At 59.5% G+C, this 12269-nt stretch overlaps 5 protein-coding genes across 5 annotated transcripts; 4 read left to right on the forward strand and 1 right to left on the reverse strand.

Annotated features, from left to right (window-relative positions):
- Window positions 1–354: 354 nt before the first annotated feature.
- Window positions 355–3441, forward strand: BXZ73DRAFT_92894 (chloride channel; the record flags this gene model as incomplete). Its single annotated transcript, XM_048026519.1, has 16 exons — window positions 355–362; window positions 411–469; window positions 490–748; window positions 812–888; window positions 941–1044; window positions 1354–1537; window positions 1587–1840; window positions 1893–1922; window positions 1982–2071; window positions 2134–2204; window positions 2260–2347; window positions 2401–2480; window positions 2501–2610; window positions 2673–3035; window positions 3091–3263; window positions 3319–3441. The coding sequence occupies 16 exons, from the start codon at window positions 355–357 to the stop codon at window positions 3439–3441; spliced, it is 2073 nt and encodes a 690-aa protein (XP_047872430.1).
- Window positions 3442–3466: 25 nt separating this feature from the next.
- BXZ73DRAFT_55204 (S-adenosyl-L-methionine-dependent methyltransferase) lies at window positions 3467–4535 on the reverse strand (the record flags this gene model as incomplete). Its single annotated transcript, XM_048021302.1, has 9 exons — window positions 3467–3614; window positions 3671–3726; window positions 3781–3821; window positions 3876–3941; window positions 3994–4054; window positions 4107–4145; window positions 4205–4337; window positions 4409–4426; window positions 4480–4535. 9 exons carry the CDS (start codon window positions 4533–4535, stop codon window positions 3467–3469), a joined length of 618 nt encoding a protein of 205 aa, XP_047872431.1.
- Window positions 4536–4778: 243 nt separating this feature from the next.
- BXZ73DRAFT_55226 (transmembrane proteins 14C-domain-containing protein) lies at window positions 4779–5216 on the forward strand (the record flags this gene model as incomplete). Its single annotated transcript, XM_048021304.1, has 3 exons — window positions 4779–4882; window positions 4938–5011; window positions 5086–5216. Coding segments are annotated over 3 exons (309 nt in total), but the record flags the coding sequence as incomplete, so codon positions are not given.
- Window positions 5217–6033: 817 nt separating this feature from the next.
- BXZ73DRAFT_106775 (alpha/beta-hydrolase) lies at window positions 6034–9095 on the forward strand (the record flags this gene model as incomplete). The annotated part of the gene is made up of 17 exons (XM_048016719.1): window positions 6034–6109; window positions 6170–6365; window positions 6458–6494; window positions 6549–6643; window positions 6708–6745; window positions 6806–6837; window positions 6891–6983; window positions 7044–7157; window positions 7207–7390; window positions 7449–7601; window positions 7664–7683; window positions 7738–7801; window positions 7857–7958; window positions 8016–8022; window positions 8074–8183; window positions 8245–8255; window positions 8667–9095. 17 exons carry the CDS (start codon window positions 6034–6036, stop codon window positions 9093–9095), a joined length of 1761 nt encoding a protein of 586 aa, XP_047872433.1.
- Window positions 9096–10069: 974 nt separating this feature from the next.
- BXZ73DRAFT_81791 (uncharacterized protein) lies at window positions 10070–11242 on the forward strand (the record flags this gene model as incomplete). Its single annotated transcript, XM_048023574.1, has 6 exons — window positions 10070–10115; window positions 10220–10332; window positions 10353–10585; window positions 10649–10755; window positions 10851–11028; window positions 11101–11242. The coding sequence occupies 6 exons, from the start codon at window positions 10070–10072 to the stop codon at window positions 11240–11242; spliced, it is 819 nt and encodes a 272-aa protein (XP_047872434.1).
- Window positions 11243–12269: the final 1027 nt, after the last annotated feature.

A 12269-nucleotide genomic window follows, 5' to 3' on the forward strand; every position in this document is an offset into this window, starting at 1 on the left:
CTTCGTTGAACGAGGTTCATGATACTGTTGGTTACCGCACTGTACTTTACGCGCTTACATCCCTGTCTGGCAGTGTCTGCCCTGTAGAACTTGACGTCTTCTCGATGTATCACTAGTCACTGGTAGCGAGGTCTTTTATTATTCCACAAGTAATCTTGATGTACTCATGAAGCCTGGATGTGCCGCCTACTGTAACTGACGCCTATGGGAGGTAGTCCGGGAATCTCGGATTCCCGCACTTGCTCCAGACACGTCCGCGAGCTCTTCCTCGCGAACCACTTCCACCTTACTTCTCCGTCTTCCACAACCTAAGCGGCGCTGCTTCTGCACAAACATCAGCCGCCAAACCACCCCATGGAGATGTACGTCGCCTCTACCCTCCTAGACGTTGACCAACACTCGCCGCACAGCAACGGCTCCTCAAGCCAGCTGCCGTGGTTCAAGCCCGAGCCGCATGCGGACGACCTCCGTGCTGCCGAGGCGTACGAGTACGCCCCGACGGAGCGTGGCCCCACCACCTCTCCGCGCGCGCGCTCGAGAAGCAGGTCGCGTACGACGAGGGCAGCACGATCGACTGGTTCCGCGAGGAGGCGGCGGAGCGCGAGCGGAAGCTCGTCATCCGCTCCCGGCGCGGGCTGCTGGGCCTCACCGGGATGGTGCTCGACTCGGCGGGGATGTGGCTCGTTGTGGTGCTCACGGGCGTGGGGATTGGGATCATGGGTGCGTGGCTGGACGTCCTGGTGCGATGGTGAGTGCTTCATTTTCTTTGAGGTCGAGGGACGAGCCAGACGTGTCGGAATTGGACACCTAGGTTGGGGGACCTGCGAGAAGGAAGGTGTTCGTACGGGTTTTTCTACAACCAAGTCGCGTGTTGTAGTGGACTGGATCGTGAGTGCCCATTCGGTCGTCCATGTGTGCATGCTCATGCCAATACACCTAGCTGGAGAGATCTGTCGGGAATGGCAGACGTGGAGCGAGTACCTCCATGTTAGCTCGATCTTTGGGCAGTCACTCCTTCATGCTGTGGTATATATCGCTCTTTCGGTGCGTCTAGCTTTCACGGAAATCCTTGGCTTGCGTTCACGCCCTCCTTCCTATAGATCGCGTTTGCCGGAGCCTCCGCGTTCCTTGTGTTGAGCTATGCTCCATAGTGGGTACTGTCGTTATTCAAAGCATGTGCCCTTGCTTACCTCGCCTGTGCAGCGCGTTTCACACAGGAAGTACGTACGTGCAGGTCCCTGTTCTTCGTTGGCATGGTTGATAGCCTTGAACGACGCGTACAGTTCCCGAAATCAAAGCCGTGAGTTCTGTCGGTCCATATCGCTGACATGATTCCCTCCTGACCTTCAAAAGATCCTCAGCGGCTACGTCTTCGACGCCTTCTTGGGCCCATGGGTCCTCCTCATTAAGGCACTTGGCCTCGCGCTTGCGGTAGCGTCGGGACTATCTCTGGGCAAAGAAGGACCCCTCGTCCACGTCGCATGCTGCTGGTCGTTCCTCATGTCCCGCATTCTCCGTCAAGGCCGACAAACCGAAGGTCCGTTTTTATCGCCTCCTCTCGAATAATTGTATTGACATCCTCACAGCACGGAAACGGAAACTGCTCGCCGCAGCGGCAGCATCTGGAGTGTCTGTCGCTTTCGGAAGCCCCCTTGGCGGAGTGCTCTTCGGTCTGGAAGAACTCGATACCTTCGCGAACGACAGCGATGCAATGTGGCGCGGATTCGTGACTTCCGTCATTGCAGCCGTGTCGCTGCAATACGTGGACCCCTTTGGGACTTCCAAGTTGGTGCTGTTCCAGGTGTCGGAGACCGGGAGCACTTGGCGCGGTTTCGAGCTGGTACTTATATGCTTCTTGTACTCCACGTGATGCTGCTGACGACCACGACTAGATTCCCTGGGTTTTCCTCTCTGTTGTCGGGGTGTGTTGGAAGTTCTGTCTGTTTCTCCTTTGGACTCAGCTATCACTCTCTTCCCACAGGGTCTAATCGGATCGCTTCTCATCAAGTTGAATACTGCTGCTGCAGTCTATAGGCGCAACAGCATCCTCAACGACCATCCTATCATCGAAGTAGTGGCTTCACCGCGATAACTGCGGCGGTCAGCTACCCTGTGGTCTTCCTCCGCGTCCAGTCATCGGAGCTTGTCGCCAATCTTTTCCAAGAATGTGATACCACCAAGACCGACTATCACGGCTTGTGCAAGTCAGTCTCTGCTTTGCTGATACGGGATTTGTGTTCAATAACCTCGTCGCTACAGCCCCACAGCGCTTGGAGCGAATGTTTTCCTGTTGGTGCTGACCGCTATCGTCAAGGTCGGCTTTACTGCGTGGACATTCGGGATGATGGTATGTCACCCCTGTTGTCTCATCCAGATCACTGCCCTGACGTTCTCATATAGATCCCTGCCGGTATATTCCTCCCCACAATTACCATTGGAGCATGCCTTGGGCGTGCCGTGGGTCTCATCACACAAGGCCTGTATCGTGCCTACCCTGAAGCCTGGATATTCTCCTCCTGCCACCCGATCCCACCGTCCGCTGCATCTCCCCCGGTTTTTACGCCGTCATCGGCGCGTCCGCCGCGCTCGGCGGTGTCACTCGCATGACAAGTACGCCTCTTTTCGCCCGCAATGTTTTCCAACCCTAACCCTGCATCCCCTCATAACAACAGTCTCGCTCGTCGTGATCCTCTTCGAGCTCACCGGCGCGCTCTCGCACGTCCTGCCGATCATGATCTCCGTCATGCTCGCAAAGTGGGTCGGGGACGCCCTCGGGCGCGACGGCATCTACGCCGCGTGGATCGCGCTCCGACAGTACCCGTGGCTGTCCGCGTCACGCGCGTTCCGCGACGCGGGCGAAACCGCGGCGCGCGTGATGAAGCCCGCGCGCGACCTCGCGTGCGTCCGCGATCGGTGCGCGGTACGCGAGCTCGCGGAGGTTGTGGCGAGGGGGCGGTTCAGGGCGTTCCCTGTCGTCGGGCAGGGGGAGATACTGCTGGGGCTCGTCACGAGGGAGAAGGTCCGGGCGTGCGTCGGTGAGTTGGTTTGATGCGTGTTGGGTGGACTGAGGCTTATGGTGGTCTTTCAGAGATCTGATTGCGGAGGACCCGAACGTGGAGCGTCTGTGCACATTTGTTCCGCCGGGGTCCGGCGAGAGCGAAGACGGCGCGATGGTGAACCTGTCGTGGCTGCTCGAGGAGGCAGTCCTGCAGCTGAGGAAGGATGTGCCCCTCGAACTTGTCGTCGATATGTTCCAGAAGATGGTGGGTTTCTACATCCTCTTCCTCTTCCTCGAACCCGTATTTATTATTTCGATAGAACCTGCGCCACATCTTATTCTCTCAAGAAGGAAAGCTCGTGGGGATGGTGACCAAGACAGACATCGTCTGGCTCTTGACCGGGGAGTCACCACATGCAGGTGCTCTCTCGGAACGACAGTAGTAGACATGCTTTCGTCCTTTCACGGTCATGTTCGCACTATGTACAGGTAGTAATGAAAGGCTTCGCCTATCTTGCGGATCTCAAGCGTCGTTTCGGGGCGCTCAAGGTAGCGCTTGCGGAAGTGGGGCTGGCCGAAGGTGAGGTAGATGAAGACACCACCTTTCTTGAGGACTCTGAAGGATTGAATCGTCACAGGTGAAGTCGGGAAGGAGGGCGGATCGTGTCGTACCGTAGGACTTCGTCCACTTCGCGATTACAATTCTGCACCACTTCTTCTGGGGGGTCCTAGATGAAGCTGTTGTTCGGACAGAGGCACTGGTGAGGAAGACGCATTCATACCCAAACGTCTGCTTTCGCGGTCATCATGGCATCCATAGTACCTAGACGGTGGCCTTATCAGTGAATCTGTCAGACAGGGTCAGGGACTTATGTACCCTTGTCTATTGCGACATCGAAAGTATCTGTCTCGAATTTGAGGTCCCGGATGTCCATCTCATGCCCTGCGACGTCTGATGAGTATCTTGACGAAGGAGGAGTTTTACGATGTCGTACACTCCATCTCAGGTGCGTAAGCATGCTTATGGCGCATCTTTTCAATCAGCACTCTTGAGTACTGGGAGGACACTTGAGCTTGAAAATGTAGATATATAATACCAGCAACGTACGTCTGTGTTCACGATGTTCTTGAAGCCATCCTCATACATCTATGTGCCAACTCCGTTGAGAAATCGCTGCAAATATACGATCTCAGTTGATCACTGACGTCTTGCGAAAGGGTCGAGTTGCCGCATCCGAGCATCAATATCCTCGAGGACTTGACCGGGACGATCTCACGCAAGAGATCTGCGACATCGGCGTATGATTTGAACCAGTCGAACGACTGCTCTTCTGACTCTCTGGCGGGGAAGGCGGGAAGGCAGTGAGCGTCGCGGACATGGTGAATAAGCTGAAGAAGAGCGGTCCTCACAAGTTGTACCGCTGGTCCCTGGAACTCTCGTCTGCTCGAGTGCTTAGAAGTGCGAACACTGGCGCTCTCACCAATATTCCTTGCTTCCGTATTCTTCGTTCTTCTGCGGCAGGACGCGGTCGGACATGCGATATTGAGGGGTAAGATCTTGCGGCGGTCGATGAGCGACGCTGTGTGAAAAATCGCGCCGTTTCGGACGCAGCGCGATCACCGGCGTCTGTGTGGGGGAAGGCTGCGTTGCTCACCAGCACGCGTGCCCTCTCTCTCACCACCACCTTCGATCCCTCCTGCCCACGTCGCCAGCACTCGCCATGGTGAGCTTGTGCTGTGCGCTTCGTTGTGTTCTGTGTACCAGAGCTGATTGCCCGGCCAGTCTGCTTACCCCGCATACGTCATGGGCACCCTCTGCATTGTGGGGGGCCTCACAGGCTTTGCTCGCACGCGTAGCATCCCCTCTCTCGTCGCAGGCGTGGGGTGAGTAGCATGCTCTGGTCTTCATGGTCCGTTTTTCTGACCTCTGGGCCCCCAGTGTCGGCGCGCTCTACCTCTACAGCGCGGACTGCATTCGCAAGGGCACAGCCAACGGTCTCGAGACCGCTCTCGGTAAGTCTCGTCCCGCCCTGTTCCGCGTGCCTTTCGCCAACCGTGCCCCCACTTCCCGCCCTACGCGTTCCCAGGTGCATCTGCTCTCCTCTTCCTCTCTTCCGCCCCGCGCGCGATGAAGGGCCCCGTACCCGCCATGCTCACCGTTACGTCCGCCGTAGCGGGCGCGTATTACGGCAGGACCGTCCTCGCCGTCCGGAAATAAGTGCGCTGCTTCTCTAGCTCTGGAGTTGTATTGTATCTGTCTGTATTCCACCTTGTCGTACTTGCTTCGAATGTGCTTTTCAGATTTTTCTGGACCTGTTGTGCAGTCTCGTGCCGCCGTTCGTCCACGTACTCTCGCCAGATCAAGGGGCGACGCGCGTGCGTGCGTGCGCGGAGAAGCAGGGGCGTACGGCAACCCGACGTGCTTCTTCAGGTTTCTCAGGCCTTATGTTCGCATGTACATCAAGCACACTACACTCGATGTAGGTGAGTCTTGTTCGCGGGATGGCAGTACGCTTATTAGGACCAACAGCACAATTCTTCGTTCCTGGTATATGCTCTTTTATGTGGGTGCTTCGAGGCAATACTCGTGGCGTCACTAGGCCGACTAGACTTTACAGGATTACACCATAGTGACAAGCTCTGCGAGGCGCTGCAAGAGGTCTTCTCCACACGTTGTAAGCACCTCGGCGGCACCGCAGTACACATACCCGGGTCTTTGTACCGGATTGTGCACCACGATCTCGGGCCGCTGCAGACTTCCTACCCCGACACGGCCGATCACTCCCACCTTCAAGCTTCATCCTGTATGCACGCTCTTCGCCGCAGCAATTCGAATGCCACCTCCCGCTCAGCGCTCAGCAGTCACATCATACGGTACCACGTGGTGCGGGCGTCACTCTCGCTTTATATAAAGCCCACTATCTCTTCCGATATGCAGCGGCCCACTCGAAGGTAACTTGCTCGTACGACTGACTGCGATGCGGGGCCTGCTGTTCGCAAGCCTTTTTGCAGGCGCCCTCGCGGTAATCTCTCCAATGGATACCCCGAGCAGCTTCCCACACGACTACCCCGGCAAGCCTTCGGGCGACTTCAGTCCGGCATGGCAGACGTGTACGTCCAGTCCAATACGTGTCTCACCGTGTTGAAGCTCACCTGTCTGGCAATTTTTAGACTTTGAGGTCACTGAACCTCTGCCTGGGGTGAACTTTGCGCTCCCGCGCAGCTTCGCGGGCAACGTCGGCGTGGATCGTGCGGGGCACCTGAACAACACGCTCTTCTTTTGGGCGTTCGAGCGCGAAAACGGCTCGTTGACGGCCTCTGCGGGCGATCGCGCAAACGAACCTTGGGGGATCTGGCTCAACGGCGGGTGAGCATTTGGGCGGCAGCGGACGTACGGTCTGCTCACACGCGAGCTGCGGTGTTTGATATGATTGCTGATTGTGCCGGGGCGATGACCAGGCCGGGGTCATCGAGTATGCTTGGGCTTGCGTACGAGGTTAGCAGCTACCCTTCTGACTATCAGACCAAGACTGGACTAACATTGCGACAGAACGGCCCGATTCACTTGGACCAGAACCAAAAGCCATCCAAGAACAACTTCAGCTGGGACCAGCTCGCGGACTACGTCTGGGTCGATCAGCCTGTGTGAGTCTGTTCGCACGCTGCCACTTACCAGGCTCGGATTCGTGTTGAACTTCCTCCGGCGCAGCGGAGTCGGCTGGTCGACAACTGACTCTGATGGATACGGTGCGTACAAGCTTCTTTCAGTTGGCATACGAGGCCATGCTGATGCACCCGGCTTGACAGTTGCCGACGAAGACCAGATGGGGACTGACTTCGTGAGCTTGTTATCAGTCAAAACCATGACATCCTGACGTTATGGTGGTCACAGATGGGCTTCCTTTCCAACCTCGTGAAGGTGTTCCCGAGCTTGGCGACACGCCCCCTGCACTTGACAGGCGAGAGCTACGCCGGAACGTACATCGTGCGTTTTGCAGTGGTTCGCACGCTAGAGCCGCTGATATGTACCGGTGTTCGGATATAGCCATACATCATGAAGGCGTACTTCCAGACGCCGAACCCTCCTGTCAAGATCGCCAAGTTTGTTATCGGCGACGGGACGGTCGGCTCCGGCATCGTCTTCAATGAGGTCCCCACAGTGCGTACCGCTCGCACTTGCCAGTTCGCACTCGCTCATTCCGCGCCAGCTGCAAATCATCCAGACCTATCCACAGCTGATCAACTACGACCCTGGCGCGTACGAGTTCTTCGCTGAGCAGTTCCACCTCTGCGGGCTAGACCTCAACCTCACCTACCCCCAGACCGGCGGACACTTCCCGACGCTCATCAACCAAACTCCGGACGCCCCAGCCGCGCGCAGGTCCAAGTACCGTCGGGCGCGTCGGGGCTCCAAGGCTTGCAGCGCAAGTTCTCCAAATCCGCGGTGGAGACCCTGGCGAAGGACGCTTGGGCGAACGTGAAAGCGAGGGCGAAGCGCGCGGACCCGTCGCGGAGGGGCCGCAGGGTGTGATCGACCCGTGGTACGGGTGCGATGTGTGGGACGAAATGGTCGACTACGCGCTCAACTTCTCGATGCCGTGGGGTGCGCGATTCGATCTGTGTTTTATACGTGTGCGGGTGCTGACTTGCTGGTTGGCTTTGCAGATGCAGAACAAGGGTTTGACGTACGTGCTCGAGGTCATTGATGGGGTGTGCGCTGATGCGTGGCGGACGTGCAGGTCTACCGGATTGAGGACGGGCTCAACCCCGAGTTCCCCCTCGACGGCTCGGCGTTCTTCAATGGTGCGCTGCCTCAGTGGAGACTGGATGTGCCTGCTGACAGAAGGTGGACGTGCAGACCCTCAAGCGCGCGCTGCCGTACATGCGCCGACGAGCAAGAACTGGCGGTCCTCGATCTTCTACCCCTTCCTCGGCGACCCCGAACGCGGCGAAGACCCCAGTGAGTGCTCTTCTCACGTCGGCATATGTATGAAGCCGACTGTGTTTTCTTACCCAGGTCCTGAGTGAGTACCGCCCAGACGAGCGAAGGGCGGCGTGCTGACTTGACCGCGCAGACCGATGGTGTTCCTGACGGACCTCGCGACGAACGCGAGCGCGCAGGGCATCCAAGTCGTGCTGTACTCGGGCAACGACGACTCGCTCGTCGCGCACCGCGGGACTGAAGGTGCGTGTTCCATCCCACGCTCGCGCGAGAAACGGAGGGCCTGACGTCACGCATTTTCCAGTCGTCATTCAGGTATGTGCTCGGGCTCTGAGTTTATGCGGTGCCGTGATTCTACTGGGATCGGATCGTCGATGCCCAAGATGGGTACTGGGCGGGTCTCGAGAGGCGTTGGGCTTCCCAGCGAGATGGGCCGCGGTCATGACGCGACGGTCGGGCGACGGCGCCGTCGAAGGTTGCGGCAAGGCTCTTTGCTTCCCTTCTCCGCACACCTCGGGAATTGTGCGCGCACGACAGCATCTCCATGACGCCTCTCTGGCACCCTACGTCCGCGCAGATGCCACAGTCGCCCCTCGCGCTCGCTGCGGAGTCCACGTGCTGACCCGTCTGCAGAACACGACGTTCGGCGGCACCCAGGGTTTCACGCGGCGGCCATCGACGCCGTGATACGACGACGGCGGCGCGCTCGCCGGCGTCGTCCACCAGGAGCGCAACTGGACGTACGTCCTCTTCCTCCACGCGGGCCACCTCGTCCCCCAGGGCGCGCCCGCCGCCGCGCGCGTCTTCCTCCGCGAGTTCGTGCTCGGCGCGAACACGACCGGGCTCGTCACGTCCGCGGACGGCGCCGCGGTGGGCGGGGAGGACGCAGCGCTCGGCGCGTACGCGGTTCGCGGCCAGGCTGGGATCGAGGTCGGGAGCGTGACGCCGACGGGCACGGTGACATTCGCGAGCGCGACGGTTGCGGCGTGGGATGCGTTCATCGGCACTGCGACGGTGGGGACGGGGACGGCGGCTGGGCCCGCGACTACGCACAAGGCGACGGGGGGCGCGGTGGGAGGAGGTGGAGGAGGAGCGGTGGGTGCTGCGGTGCTGGCGTGGGCCGCGGCGGTGCTATCCGGGTTCGCGTTCATGTGAACGTGGTGGGCGTTGGGTGGAGATGAAGGGTCGTAGAGGCGTATGGGTCGTATCTTTACGTGCGCACCCAAGGAGACTGGAGCAAGAATGCTATCGAGAGCGCGGATCGAACGGATCGGGATATGTGGGATGAGGGGCGGGACCGGGCGCCGCGGCCAGGGCTGTGGTACTGAGGCAATCGAGAAAGCTTGCGTGACCAAGCCCGGGCACAATGTCGAGGACTGGGAAGAGATGAGATGAGATCTCAAAGTGAGTGGTCATACCAGGTGTAGGACCCTGCTCAGACACGCTGAGCATTGCTAGCACACAAGTCCTCTGTCTTCTCAGAGCCCGGGTTTCTACAGAAAATTGCAGGCAGTGAGCATATGGTGTTGAGGTTGAACTTGAAGCACAAGCATCGGCATGGAAGACAAGATTGTATTGAGCAAGCAAAGAGAGTGAGTGGCTTTGTATTTTACACTGGTTTAGAGATAGTCGACTGCCAGAGCAAAAAAAGATGGCCTGCCCAACCTGAGGGCCGACTGAGGAGGACAGGGAAGTATTGGGACGGTGCATAGGCCAGTCGAAGCCGACGACCACACTGGCACTGTCTGGTTCGAACGTGGACCCCGCCCAGTGCCTGCCGAGCCTGTATTTGCGACGGTTCGATGGATATTATGGCGAACGAACCTAGCTGCACGGTCACGAGTCGCGTCATGGTCCAGATGAAAGTAGCGACTACTAGACTGTTGAACCGTTGTGGCGCGGCAGCTACAAGGGCAGACAGGCGCTTGCGGAGCCCAGGCGAATTAAACTCGCTCCTTTTCCCCTCACTGCGACTTCCTCCCCCGCTTCCGCTACCATGACCATGAACGGTTGTGTACAATGTCGACAATACATCGGCGACTTTCACTCATTCACATCCCTGTCCCGGTAATCCAAGATCTATGGGAGTTGCAGGTTAGAGTTGGAGGATGTAGAAGATGACGACGGAAATGGCAGAGATGAAAGAACATGGCTTGAACAGCGATGATACTGTAGGTGTTGGTCCCGTTGCTGTCGAACGGCCGAAAGCAAGATCACTTCACAGCACGCGTTGTGCTGTCAATGCTTGCCCTTTCAACACCTGACTGCTCTTCTCACAGTACTCTACAACATGGGAGATGGCTCGCCGAGCGCGCCTGTCGGACAAGAGTCGTCGGACGACGATGTCGACCGGCCAAAGCTTCCCGTCCACATCTTTCCGGAATCCGTCCATGTCACGAGCTTCCTTCTCAGGTGGTACTACCCGTCCTCTCCAACCAATCCTCTATACCGACCGAGCACTACCTCCGCGCGGCCCACAACCACGGCCTGCACAAGCTCGAGTCGCACCCGCGCTCAACCTGGGCCCACCATATGCCGTCGGCGCCCCTCCGCTTCTTCTTCTTCGCGGCCGAACGCGACTGGCACCGCGAGGCGCAGTCGTCCGCCCGCACCCTGATCGCGAGCGCGAACAACATCCGGGCGCTGTACGTGCCCGAGATGGAGACGGCTCGGCGGGGGTGTACATGAGCCTGCTGTCGTTCGTCAAGGGCTGCGAGCAGGCGGTGGAGGGCCTGGCGTGGCGCCGCCGCTGGTGCTCCGCGTCCGCCGCGCGCGGTGTGCGACACGCTCGCCGGGGTGTGGAGGCGAGCGCGAGGTGCGTTCCCGCTGGTGGACGGGTCGTTGCGGGCGGCGCTGGACCGGCGACCGTCCGCGTCCGCGTTCGATGGCGACGGTGGCGGCGGGGACAAGGACGCGGCGAGGACGGCAGCGCGGCGGGCCCGCGCGGGCTCAGCGCCGCGGCAGCGCGGTTCCTCGAGAGGCTGTGCGACGTAGCGAGCGCGCAGGGGCCGAAGGAGGGCGTGATGGAGTACGGGCTGGTGATCCTGAAGGTGTACCGGGAGAGGGTGGAGAAGGCGCTGGGGCGGAGGTGGAGAAGGCTGGGCGCGCGCGTTCTTCTGATACGTGTATACATGTTCTGACATCTGGGCGACGCTCCCAGGTGTCGCTGGAGCTGCCTTCCGCGCGGCGCGGCGTGGCATGACCAGAGTGAGGACTGCCAGTTATCAGGAAGTGCGGTCACGCTGCGCGAGGACGTGGTCGGTCCGGTTCGACTCAGGCGGGGCGCTGGGCCTGAGGCCTGAGTACCGATTTCGCGTGGTGTGCGGTATTTGAAGAGGTCTGTTGTGGGGTGATGTGTCCTGTGCAAATGGAGCAGCTGTGGCCATGTTGATGTACTCCAGTTTTGTACCACAAGGTCACGCGCCCGTCAGTATTCTGCGGGCGTTGTGCTAAATTGGGAGGTGTTGGCATATGCGAACGTGTGCGGGAGCCAAAAGGCACAGTGGAGGTCACAAACAGGATACTGCCCAGGATTCAACGAGGTGAAGCCACAGCGTGAATTTGGTTACCGTCGCCCAGTGTTGTGGAGCGACGGCAGTGGGATCGGTGATCGGCTAACGTTGCCTGCAGGGCGCGCGCAACGGGTTATGATACCCCACCGTACATATCAACATGGCAGGCTCTGCGTGATGTGTTGGTGAAGGATTGAAGGAGCAAACGTCGCAGGCTCGCCGCAAGAATGTTCCAAGTTCTGGCATCGAGTGGCGAGGCGGCGCGAGCAGGCGAGCCGACGACACGTACGTACATGCACCGATCGCGACGTCCGGTGGAGAACAATATCCCGCGTGCATGGCGACGGGCGGCTCTGGGAGGAGGGAAACAGAAAGCTCGGTGAACATGGAGGCTGCCCCGGGGAACGTCGACGTCGAGACGCAGGTGCGCATGCACTCGCGAGGGACGCGGCGGGTGGGCGCGGAACGGGTATTTTTACGGCTGTCGACGCGAGCTTTTAATGCACGACGGGTAGCGGCGGTGCCTGCGCCTAGGAACGGGGGTCCACCCTCGTCGCCCTCATGTCCGGCCGTCGTCCCCAGCGGCGAAGCAGCCGTCGAGTGCGCGCGGGGGCTCTGAGCAGCCCGGAAGGCGTCCAAGCTGGAGGACGTCCGAGCGGGGAGGCGACCACGAGCGGGAGCCGCGGGGGAGGCGCCGGGGGGGTCTATTCTTGACGTATCTCGCTTCGTCGCGGCGCCGGAGAGAGCCGAGCCGTCGCTTGTCTAATTTCGGGGTGGTATATAGCCTGCTCCATCCGCGTCAGCCCCGACCAATTCC

Source organism: Epithele typhae (genome assembly GCF_022376455.1).
Source record: "Epithele typhae strain CBS 203.58 chromosome Unknown BXZ73scaffold_90, whole genome shotgun sequence".
Lineage (NCBI taxonomy): Eukaryota > Fungi > Basidiomycota > Agaricomycetes > Polyporales > Epitheliaceae > Epithele > Epithele typhae.